General features: G+C 42.6%; 1 protein-coding gene across 1 annotated transcript in view; it reads left to right on the plus strand.

The window, feature by feature from the left end:
* Positions 1–257: 257 nt before the first annotated feature.
* FXN (frataxin) overlaps positions 258–13,079 on the plus strand; it is a 61,687-nt gene continuing 48,865 nt past the window's right edge. Inside the window, exon 1 of the mRNA XM_069228693.1 lies at positions 258–454. Within this exon, the coding sequence (XP_069084794.1) occupies positions 329–454 (126 nt within the window). The 5' untranslated portion in view covers positions 258–328. The remainder of the gene's footprint in view (positions 455–13,079) is intronic.

A 13,079-nucleotide genomic window follows, 5' to 3' on the forward strand; every position in this document is an offset into this window, starting at 1 on the left:
GTTTATCTCAAATTCAATTTATATTTTATTAACTTACCAGTTTTAAGTAACAAAAACGTAGGTAAGTCCCCTTAATGTTATTGCTTTAAAATATGCATAAATTTCTAATTAGGACAATCTGCTGTTAAAATGTTTATTAAACAATAATGGGAAAAAAAGAGTAGTCAGAAAGACATTAATACAAGTTTTGTTTGCGTAGTCCACTATTAATTTCCCGCGTGCCCGGTAGAGGTCACTAAAGACTCGCGCATCTCAGAAACGGCAGGAGGAAGGGCAGAAAAAAAACTGCTGCCTGTGGGAGAGACGCGGATGCCTGTTCGGGACAGCCATGCAGAGGGCAACCCTGAGCTTTCTGCGTTGCGCGACAAGGAATGCCCGGACACACTGGCTAGCTTCAGCATACAGAAATATAATAGAAGGGCAGAAAACAGAGAGCAACGTCGGCCGATACACGGTGAGAAGCTATGAGGTGCCTTTGATCAGCTTGTAAGAGCTGCAGTTGCAGAGACAGACACACTAGAATCGACTTCCCGATCACCGTGCATGACGGGAACCCGGAAGTGAAGTGATATAGGAAAGCACTTTAATACATAGATGTGGCGGCCATCTTGTAGTGTGGCGTGGTATTTTTTTAAATGGATAAGGACGCGGTTGAATTGTTAACCGTCGGGACATTTCGTTTTTGAAAGTACTTTTCTGTGTTGTAGATTTGATAGTTTCCTATAACAGTCGCACATATTCGAGAATGTATTTTAATATAACAAATGTTGTATATCTACGCTTCGGTGCAGGGTATTTCGTTTCTAAGAAAACCCTTAAACTGTAATGAATGGGATAACCTACCAACCAAAAACGGTGGTTGGGGCAGGTAATCGCTTAAAATGGACAGAAGGAATAGATGAGGTCCCTCGTGTCCCCACCTAAAAAATGTATTTATGTATTTGAGTTTTTGTATTACCTGGTCCCAGTGGGTAGCAGGGCGACTTATAGGTATTACAGAGTCTATGTGGGCGTACTTGCCAACAATGTGACCTAAAAGAGGTGGTAGCATTTGAAAACCACTTATTAACATTTATTACACGACTGAACATAATATCACACGCCCTTCCGCCACAAAAACGCAAATGAAGTCTCTGATAACAGTTGTTACTAGGATACAACTTTGTGACCTGCAAGCACCCTGCCATCTTTCATACACTGATTCAAACTCATAGCTCCAAAGTTTCCCATATTCATGAGTGATGATTAGCTGAGTAATGATGAGCTGTCCTGCTGTTTCATTGAATAATAGAACTGTAGTCCTGGTTAGGTGTCGCCTGCTTGCGAAGTCTTTTGTTTAAAAAAAAAAAGAAGAAAAAAATCTTCAAAGGGACTCACATCCCGCCTCTAAATTTTCTTTAACGTTTATTTGATTGTCTGAATGTCAGTCACTTTATCTTGCCTTTTATTGGTTTGTGTTTGCTTTTCCTGTTCATCTTCTGTTTGTCTTTGTAGACTGTGTGTGCTTTCTACTCTGTGGAGTGTTGGCCAAGTACTCCTTCCTGTTGCCGATTTTCTCCACGTTTCAGATCTACTTTTTTCTTTCGACTTCAGCCAGTTTCCAGCGTTTCTGTCATTCTCAGCAAGAGGTGCTGGTGTTTGAGCTCTGTCCTTTTGTTATTCAGGTCTATTCTTCGTCTCGTCTGCAGTGATTCCTGGCAGTTTATAGAGTTTCAGGGCCATTCACTCTGTCGTCTTCTGAAAGTTTTAAAGCACATGATGAGTTCTCTACTGTTTAAAGAGCCAGGCAGCCAGCCTGTTTTATTCTTTTATGTGTATTTGTAAAATTTGTATGTGGATGCTGTTTGCCATATTTACTTTTTTAAATGTACTTATGGCAAGTTCTTCACGGTTTGCACACTACCGACTGAGTTAGCTCACTGTAGGGTGAGCATTAAGATAGCGTTTAACCATTTTGCTTTGTTCATTAATATTTAGCTGTTAGCGATGTGTGCTCAACACACTAAGGCATCTGAATAAATAAATGGCAGCTTTTCCATTTTAAATTACATGTCATTGGCACTCCGACATTATAGTGCTCTGGTCTGATAACATTTAAGCTTTACTGAGTCATACCCAGGGCCTCTGATTTTTTGCAATTGTGCAGGTGTTGTGATTTTTGAATATTTATAGATTTACCACATTTCACTTTTTAATTCATCCTTTGCCGCATAATATGCAGATTTTTCCACTTTAACAAAATTGTTTCGAGTTCAAACTGTTGAAAAGTTACTAGAAACTGAGCCACATGTCTTGCCGCTTATTCTTTACAAAGCTGGGCTGAGCTCCATTCCGTTACTTATTGCTATATTTGGGTGTTAAAATGGGACTAGTGAGGTGCAGCTAATGTCCAGACTGTTACCAATTTTACAAATAACAAAATAATCACCAAGCTACCTCATCACAATATAGCACACTTTAATCTAACCCATATAATATACTACAATCACTCCACTCCAATCTAACACACTATATAAATGCTTTAAACAAATCTACTCCACTCCCTCCCACTCGAATGCAGTCCACCACAAAACACTGTACCTTACTATAGTACACCACACTACACTTCAATCTACCCAAATCCAACACACTATATCCCATTTTACCTTACTCCACAATACGTCAGTATACCTCACTCTTATCTACCCCAACCTACCCATTCCACTCTAAACTACTCTATCCTATTCCAAATTAGACAGGCTCACCCAAACCTCGCTACACTCAACACCAGACACACTAGTGAAAAACATAATTAAAACATATAATCAAAATAAGTAGATCTCAGATATGCGAAACCTATTGGCTTTGCCAAACTTGTTTTTGTAATGGAATAAACAAGAATACATGTCCCTGAATTAGAAGGGGAAAAACTGGACGGGATCAGATAGTCACATGTGGCCCTGGGACATGTATGAGCAGTGGATTGTACAAACCTTTCTGTTGCACGTCTATCAGCCGCATTAGCTGATTTATCTGCATTGTCCCTAGAGTCTTGCCAGATTCACATAGATCTCAGCAACAGGTGCCTTAACCCTTAACACAGTATGCTGGCAGTGCTGTCACTGACATGCCCCTCCTTTGTCCACTTCTTTCTGAAGTCAGTCTTTCCACCTCCTTCCCCCTATTTGTAGGTTCTCATCTAGATTTGCCACTATGAAAAAAGCTGTAGGAGCGTGTGAGTGCTAGTGGTTATGAGGGCTTTGAAAGGTCCAAGGAACCAGGCTGCATCTGTAAACTAACAGTGTCTGCTCCTTTAAGAGCTCTTTCAAATCCTCCCACTCTGCTCATATGGAAACATCTGGCGCCGGGTTCTCAGGATTTCCCCTCAAAAGCACTCTGTACTGTTGTATTAATGCATACCAAAAAAAGGAGGAGGGGTCAGAATGCATAGAGGAGGAAGGAATATCGAAAGTAGCGGTGGGAGTGAAGGTGGGAATAGAGAGGAAGATCTAGTCAAAGTGGGTGATAGGGTAGGGGGGCGAGGAAGTGGGGGTGGGGTAGAGACAGCCTTGCCAAGTGCCACTCATCACTGGTCAGACAAATGTAAATCATTCCCGAGTTCCCCCACTTGCATCACATTTTCATGCTCTTTTGAGCTCTGCTCCATTTGTCCGCTATGCTCCATTATGTCTTAAAAGTTTGCCATAGAGGTTTCTGGCAGCATTTAGTTAGAGTTTGCAGTCTGACTGGATAACCAGGGTCTAGGAATAGGTCAAGATCGCCATGGCTACACAGTGACGCTCATGTTTGTGTATTTGGTGAGAGATGGTCTGTCTTTGCCCTCTGCAGAGTTCAGTAACACCACTAGCTTTGTAACGCCACTCTGATAGGAAACCCTCCGAGTATCTTGCCTGAAAGTTTGTTCTTACAAGGCAAACAATTAGGTCAGGACGTGTTGCTGAAATGGTAGTCCTTTCATTTTACTCTTGAATGATGTTTTCTGATAGTGGATAGAATGGGATTCCACAGCTAAAATGCATTCACAAAGGAGGGTTGTTTGAGGGAGCTTTTTTCTACAGACAGAGTTTCCTAGCAGTAGGACAGCTGAGCTAACATAGTTGCTGCTGACCACCTGGGATAACCAGTTTCATAGATAGATATCTGGAGCTTCTGTGAGGAGAGATTTGAGGATAAAGCAAGTGAGTTTCAGTCTTCTTAGATTCGATCGAAAGCCAGGTCAGGGATGGTTGAGATATTGTAGTACTTCCTGGTTCCTGAGGCTAGGGCAGCTGCTTTCCAGTTAATGTGTTGCCATAACCTAATCTTGGGAGCACTATGGACTGGGTCACATGTTTAAAATCTTCAACAGGAAGGAACGGTTAATTCCTATGTAGAACTCTAATTTGTAATTGTGCTCCTATTGTTAAAGAGTTTGATATAAGCTTGACTATTGGGATTCTTATCCAATACGGCATCCAGTTATGGAAAGGCGACAGTCCCAGACGTTGACGTTATTCAGCCACTGTTGCACAATGGCTGCGCAAGTGGAAATTCTGTTTTTGTGAGGTTAAATTTTAAGTTTTGAAAAGTAATCTATTGTTAAATAATTTTCAGAATTTTTGTAAGGAAAATGTTGTCCTCCCTGGAAGTTAATTTAAAGTTAAGCTATTAGTCATCTACATACTAAATGTCGGTGACAGTTTTTTTAAAAGAGAGCAGAGGGTTTCTATGCATAGATTGAAGAGGGTGGGTGGAAATATAGAGTCTTGCAGTATGCTTTTTTGGGGAGGTGTGGAGTTGGAACAGGAGTTAGTATTTTTTATGGATCAACATCGGTTGTCAAGGTATCAAGAAAAGCAACGGAATATCACCTCTTTGAACTGCGTTCTCTCCTTCAGAATCTTTAGAAGCGGGAAATAGTTGATCATTTTGAACGCTGTGGTGTAATCCTGGAAAATGAGAAGACAGGAATCTCCTTTGTCCAGGATGAGTAGTGCATCTTTATGTTTTTTTTTTATTTGACACAAGCATTCTGACATTTCAATCAGAAAGGTTTACATTAGGGCAGAGTGATAAATAATATGCTATGTGGTTGTGATACGGGGCATAAACCAGGATAGTAATTAAATCATTAGGGCTTTGGGTGTATAGAATGAGGGTTAGGGACATATTTTTTCAGTGTTGGTAACCTGCTCTCTTGTTGCTGTGGTGCTGATAGAAATAAACTCTTCCATTTTCAGGGAAGGCTTGGACAGAGTGCCTAAATTTCTATTTGAGGAAGTGGAGTTCTGGTTATGTGGATACAAGCACATTGAAGTTAGAAAGGTGATAAGAGTAGAAAAGACGGAAAAGTAGAGGAGTTCTGTCTCAGACCAGTTCAGCTTACAGGACCGGAGGGCCATCCAATGTCAAATTGCAGTAAGTAAATCAGAGATTCATGAGTAGAGGAGGGGAGTGACGGTAGGGAAACAGAAGAATATCAACATGTCCTTAATGCACCGATGGTTGAAGAATCCAAAGGAAGAGATGTCACCAAGTGTGAAAGCCAAGGCACGGAAGATTAGGGGACCTAGTATTGATACTTGGGTACACCGACATGAAGAAGTGTCAGAGGGGCTTTTTTAGAGCCCTATTCTACTGAGAATGAGCAGTCAGTTAGGTAGGATATGAACTATCAATTGGTCACGACATTGGTAGACTGCGGTCCTTTGGACAATGGAGCTCTTCTAAGAACAGCAATGATGTCGGCCGTCACAGCTCTGTCTTAACACTGTCTACCTCTGCTAGGGTGATCACCTGTCAAACAGTAAAACACTAGGCACAGACAGGCAAATCATCTGGACAAAGTGCACATTTTACAGTCTCAATATAAGAACACTAATTGTGCAAAACTTTGGAAATTGTGGAAATGTATGAAAATGAACAGTTAGCACTTAAGTTATATAAGTGTGAGCTTTGTATTCTTTACATGTCTCTCTTGATTGTGTGATACATGTGCTAAGAAGATTCTTCCAGTTAATTGAAGGGAGTCTGCTGCACATATATGCCAACATTTGGGAACAGCTACGAGGGGGATTTGAAAAACAATCTCCTGAAATTTCTTTCCCAATGATTTACATTGAAGTGAAGTAAGTTTTAAGCGCCAGAAGGCTAAAATTAAGGAAAGTATTTGCAAAAAAATCGAGTTCTCTGTCTAAACTCAGAGTGTTGGTATATATGGACACATCAAAGTGGAGCATTCGGTGACTGCAGCAGCAAGTCAACATGATGTCCACCACCAAACTCTGCATCCAATAAAACACAGGATGCACAACCTCCAAATGTGTGAAATACCAATACAGCAGTGTTAGGTACACATTGCGATGTCTAAATTTCAGTGCCCCTAATAGGTCATCATTCCCACACTAGTAGCACAATGGCCCAGTCAGGTACGCATTTCATGGTAGTACTATAATTTCCCAGTGAGGTTCACGTATCCATGCCAAAATTACAGTGACAAATTTATATTCTAATTTCCATGTCCGATTCACAGCGCCTCAGTTCTGTTTATATTGCAATGCCTTGCTCCTATATACTCCCTGCGTGCCCCTTGCCACTGCTGCAAACTGCAGCAACTTCCTGTTATTGACCGCACTTAACACTATCCGACCACAAGGAAGATATTTTTCAAATAACATGCAGACTTTAAGTCTGCACTTAAGTTCCTACAGCCTACCAGGCAGGCAAGCGGACTAGCACACTTTATGCAGCTCCACAGCCAATGAACAATTGGCAAGAGTCCAGCCTGCCACTCCCAGGCCCCTACATATTTCCTGCCACTACCTGAGCATGATTGTGCCTACATGATTGGCTTTGGGCAGTCTAGTGAAAACGCCCTGGCACTGCTGACAGTAATTGCATGCAAAATGTGTCCATGCGTGGAGCAATAATGGGCAATGGCGTCCAGTCTCAAATAATGAACCGTCTGAGAAAGGACCGTTTACGTGGTAACCCTGTGTCACTTCATAACTTCTACACTTCAGACATCTGATTACAGCAACATTTTGCAAAACAAACGCATTTTCAAACTTAGATTATAAGGCATTTGAATTGGTTTTTAGAATAGCGTGAAACCATTTAATAAGGAGCATTCATATAATTGTCCATATGTGTTTTGCTTTCATAATGTAACAGAGGTTTGCCCAAGGTTTTTTATTACTCACAGAAAGGTGTGCCATAGAAAATGTTAATACGTTTTTTCATAAAGCAAAAATGGGACACTGTGAAGTGTCCCATCCTTTCTGAAAGAATTTAGGACGATCGTAGGTCTCTGAATGAATGAGTGGAGAGTGAAAGCTGTTTCCTGCAAATGACTGCTCAGGTAATAGGGGAGAATGATCAAGTAGTGCACTTTGAAGCATTCAGCTTGAAACAGAACACTTTATAAAGAGCACCGCACACTTGGATCTATTCAATACATCACCTAGACATGCCAGTTGTTCTAAACTCATAGAAACCTCTGCATCACAAACACAAGAACACACTAAATAGATCATTGTACGCACATCCTCACACACTTTCACAGAAGACATTTCAAATAGCACCACACATCTCCAACAGAGCGTAACCATGCCACTTATCCAGTGATACCACATGTATAATACAGTTAACCAGTGGGTATTGGATATGATGCGGGTCGGTAGGTATGCATAAGTAATCGATAAAGCCCTTTTTCTCACATTTCTCCAACGTCAAACCATACCCCCGTGGTTCATTGAATAAGACATTTCTACACAATCTAAAAAGTGAGTGAATTAATCTTGTTCTAACTTGTGAAAAACCCTTTTATCTTTTCTACTTTGGAACCTTGATTTTCAGCCTCTACCTGGTACTGTGACACGTGACCCAGTAAAGCAATCTCACCCACTCTAAGCTCTTGTTAAAATTATTTTGAGCTATAACCTTTAGTGCCCACGATTTTAAATATGGTCAGCTATTGTGCAGCTGGGATAAGATGCTGTGTGCAGGCTCCAAAAAAACTTGTGTGTGCATATGGAGGCTGAGTGAGGGAGGCTGTTGTTTGACTCATCATTGCGTCTTCGCACAGGTAGCACTGTGGCAGATGGGGTCATCCTAAATCAATCTGATCGGATCCATTCTATTTGGGATGTAGTGTAATGTGTGATCCTTTTTTGCTGTGCACTATATGTGTAAATAGTGTATTACTTTAATTCCTGATTGGAATGGGTTACAAAAGCCAGAGTTGCTGTCTTGTATGTTTTTCTTCCAAGCATTCAAGTACGAGAACATTTTCTACATATTTTAATTCCTTCATACATTTAATAATTTGATATATTTCCCCGAACCAGCCTTCGTGAGTTTCATGGTGAAGATGCTTTAATTGCATTGCTGCTTCAGCTGGCAAATCAAATGCCCTTGAACACAATGGACCCATCATAGCACTATTAAGTTTTGCCTGGTAAAGGAAAGGAGAAGAGAAGGAATTCCTTTAACTGTTAGAAACACCTCCGTGTGGGTTGGATTGGCACATGAAATAGAGAGGAGAGACATGCCTCTCACTCCAGCCATCGCAGGTTTCTTTAAAGTCTTGGCGTATTACCATGCCCTGTGGAGATTAGCTCAGAGACAGAGATGTGCTTCTGTTTTGCTGCAAGCCACCCTTCCAAATTCTTCCCATAATGCTGTGCAGCATTATGGGACAGCCAGTAGGCTGATCCCAGGTACTTTCAGGGGTGGGGAGATGACCTGGCATTACTGGATTGGGTTGGCAACTCTCATGTTCAAAAACTCTCCACCTCCATTTTTAAAGCCCTGTAAATGGAGGACCAGCTGAGAAGAAAAGCAACACCAGAAGGGACATGTACAAACACTGCTGATGAACTCCTCTCTGGAGCAGGAGGGTCCTCAGTCTGGACTCATATTCCTGGACTGTTGTGGACTCTGTATACAGGTTAGTAGCACCAGCTCCCTAATTTATTCTCCAGCCTACTAGATTGCAGGCTTTCTGGGGATCCTGACAGAAGGTGGCCCCCTTGGACTTCTGTTCAACTGGACCTTCAGTACTGATTGAGGAGTGGGCAGTGCGGTCGCTTGATAGACACAGGGATGCCCGATATAGGGTAAAAGTCCCTGGTGTCAGGGGAGTGCAGGTGAGGAGGGTGATCTCTGTTGGAGGATCCTGTGGTACAGGTATCCGTGAGACTGCACATCAGAAGACTACCATGGCTGGACTAGAGGGCAGGCAGGTCCGGGACCCTACGTCCAAGCTGTAGCTAAAGAGGGGAAAGCAGCATCACCAGAGGTTATAGAAAAGCAACAGAAATCCTCATGCACGCTTGTGGATGTGGGCTAGAAGGCAACAGAAACGTATGCTTGATGGGTGGGGCACACATCCATGGGCCACAGTCTTAGTCGCAGGTGAATGTTTTTTTTCATGATTGCTGCAGGTGCCGTGGTCCAGGGGGTGGGGGGCATGGGCGGGCACCCACAGAAGTGACAAAACATAGCCCTTAGAGATTGGGGAACTAGGAAACCAAATTGCCCGTGTTTTTTGGAAGCCGACGGAATCTGTGTGGGTGTCCCTGTGAAGGAGTGGGGCTGCATGAATACCAAAAGCTTGTCTGGCGCTCACCTACTCTCCGCTCACTCGAAAGAGACCACTTTGTTGCGGGGGAGAAAGGTGTTTCGGAAAAGAGGACAAGTTGACTTCACTCTGAGATGAAAGAAAGCAGTGCTGTCTACAAGACGTTGGAGGTTTCCAGATCACGTGGCATCTGGGCCCCGCCGTGGGTGTGTGCACAGGTGCCCAGGAGGGTAGGGGCACTTGAGTTGAATAGTTTACAGCTGTGCCTGGTACCTCAAAAAGATAATCACGGCCCTGGGGGCGCAGGAGCCCCGTAGAAGACCCTGGGGCTAGCCAGAATTTGCATATTTGCAAGCGCACTCCGAGACACTAAACGCTTTTGGTGTCTGTGTTACTGGGACCACTTGGAGTCAAGGTGAAGGCCCATATTTGCCCCTGCAAAGGAGAAAAGCAACACCCTAAACCTTCAGTGGAAGATAGTAAGTGACCTGGGAGAAGCTAGCTGTAATTTTTTGTGTTCCCAGGGTGAGCTTATCGCCTTGATTGGTTGCTTGACAACATGCTGTAAACAAGAATCAGACATTTTATATGAAGCATTTAATTTTGTTGAAATGTTCGTTTTTGCTGATGAAGCTGTGATAAACCCAATACATCTGGCTTTTTGATAGCACATTATCAGTGTTAAAATGTGTGTGTTTGTGACTAGGCTTATGCTTTAACATGTTTCGCGTATTGTTAAAGGCTGTGGGCCTCCTCTTAACATTGCGAACACCCTTCACAAAGCCTGTAGGCCTGACTTTCAATTATTGCATCTATTTCTGTGGTTTGCTACAGTTACATACTGGTGCATTGTGTTTTCATGGTCTGGTGTGACAATGCAGCTGTAGCCAGACATTTATGTGAGCAGCACCAGAGAGTGTCTTTGGCTCTGCCACATTTTGGGAGCCAGAAGTACATGTTTTGATTGGGCAGAAGTTGAGTGCTGCCACAAAAAAATGCTTGCTCTCCATGCAGCTGTTATCATTTTGTTTATTTATCCAGTTGCCTGAGCTCGAACTTTCAGGGTCATACCCATGACAGTGGAATGCTATTAAAGTGTCTTAGACAACTAGATAATTTATGTTGTTTTTCTCTGGCAACAGCACAGATGGGAGGAGGGCAGCCATTAACCTAGATGAAGTTTCAGGTCGCTTGACAATGCAACTGGCACCTAACATTTTAATCTGTATCAATATTATTCTACAATTTTTTGCTTCCGCAAAAAAATATCTATTTTCATGTTATTTTTTTGTGATGCTTCACATTGCCATACATCTTTTATTTAAAGCCATATCTATTGGCAATGCTAATGATTGTTAGGAGAGGAGTATGCTAGCGCACAGACAGTTCAAGTATCCTTAGAACTAAGGGATGAGGACTGGGTTTTAGGAGGTTTTGTCCACTCTGACCTTTTTTGAGAGTGCAATATTTGCACTTCATTTAGTTTACAAACCTTTACTAGGTGGTGTTTCAATTGCTTTTTTACCTGCTATTATGTAAACATTTGCAATTTTGTTCATTGTATTTAGTTGTGTGTATTAAAGCAATGATTTATTTAATGTCATTTGATGTGTTCCCGAGTTCTGATTTTGTAGCACTCAGTACCACCCTGAGTCAACCTTGGACTCCTCCACCTCGCTACCTTAAAAGTCAAGTGCTAAACCTGATAATTTGCCAACAGTTTGAGGGACACAGTAGGGGCACATGACAGCAGAGATGAACAAACCCTGTTGACATAATCGTAACTTCTGATTACCCTGGGACCTCATAACCCTGATTTCTCACACCGACCATAAAACTATACCAAAGTCAAAAATAATATAACATTTATTGTGGACATCTTAGAGAGACACAACAAGCCTTTCCAAACTGCGAAGAGCCCCATGCTGCCATAGTGATGGCAGACTGTACTCTATGTAGATGCCACCACATCTGTAAACTATTGGTGAATTAAGGCATTAAGCCCCAGACTCCCCTTAAATAGATCAGTATATCTAACAAGAACCCCAAATCATTGTTCATGTGCACTAGCAAGAATATTTACAAGATCTGAAGGAACCTTTGTTTGTGTGACCAGGTTAGAGATAATAATCTGTCAAAACCAAAAAGGCTGTAAAATACCTCTTGTCTTCTACTTTGGAGAAAGCCACTTGCTTTGTAATCATTTCCACCCTCCGACCATGTCAGATGAGCCCCACAGATGTCAATGGAACCACGTGTCGCACACCAGACTTCATCTTCCTTGGAGACTCAGTAGATTGATAGCTTCTATCTTTGAAAACAACTTTACAAACAAACATTTTGATAGGAGGAATAGTGCCCCGTAGAATGCTGTTCATAGAAGAATGTTTTCTACAGACGGGTCAGTACTATGCTGCCTCCAAACACCCATTTGTTCATCCTGTTGACTGCACAAGCTTAGAGCATGTGAGGAGTGGCAGAGAAGGATAAATTGTGTATTGGCTTAATTGTAGACATCAGAAGCTGCCTCTGATTCTCAGCTTACTAGATTGGTCGTATGCTGTGATCCTGATGAAAGCACTTCGTTTCTTTTGCTTGGGTGCAATTTAGTTAGTAGTGTGTACTATACAAGAACAATCTTAAAGTGAAGCAGCACTGCAGTCATAAGACACAAGGATGCGCACAGGAAGGAAACCAGTACAAGCTTTAACAAAGCAATAGGTCTCACCTTTGGGATCTATTGGTTTTAGCAATTATTTTAGCCATGCTGTGCAGCATGTCTAAAGCTAACAAACTAACTTACATAAGGCACTGTGACACAGTGGTCACATCATTTCAAAGGTGCACTGATGTTGCACACCATGATGTCATACCTCCTCACTTGGTTGGTCCCCTACTTCTTTGTTTAGGACTCGTGCTCTGTTAAGCACAAAGACTCTATGCAAATGGCAGATGTTGCACTGAGCAAAAGTGGTTTCACATAAGTAACAGCTATGTTGTAATATATCAATAGTAACACATTGTATTTCTAATAGTAGCAAGTTATCTCTCTCTCTCTCTCTCTCTCTCTCTATATATATATTTATATACATATATATATTATAGTTTAATTATTGGGGGGCGTGGCCAGGCAACATGGCCGGTGGGACGTGCTCCTAGTGAGCTCCCGATCCCCAGCGACATCCTTACCTGATCCTGGGGTGCCCGTCGGATGATTTCGCCCTGCCGGTGGTGCCTGTGGCTTGCTATGGCAGGCGCCTGTCTCCACCTGCCGAAATTCGGCAGAGACGGGTTGCGGCAGTGATCTCAGCGTCGCGCACGCTGACTGTGGGCCACGGCTGTGGCCTGGTGCCGTGATCGGCGTCAGAGGTGTGTCTTCCTCTCCCATGGAGCTCCTGCCAACGTGGGGGCCGGATGGGGGTCCCGCTTACCTGCTGGGGGCCGATTGTCCCCTCCGTTGGTGCTCTGAGGGAGCGAGCTGCTGCGGTGATCGTGGCGTCGTGCCGCGTGGTGCTGG

The sequence above is a fragment of the Pleurodeles waltl genome, chromosome 1_1 (assembly GCF_031143425.1).
Source record: "Pleurodeles waltl isolate 20211129_DDA chromosome 1_1, aPleWal1.hap1.20221129, whole genome shotgun sequence".
NCBI classification, from domain to species: domain Eukaryota; kingdom Metazoa; phylum Chordata; class Amphibia; order Caudata; family Salamandridae; genus Pleurodeles; species Pleurodeles waltl.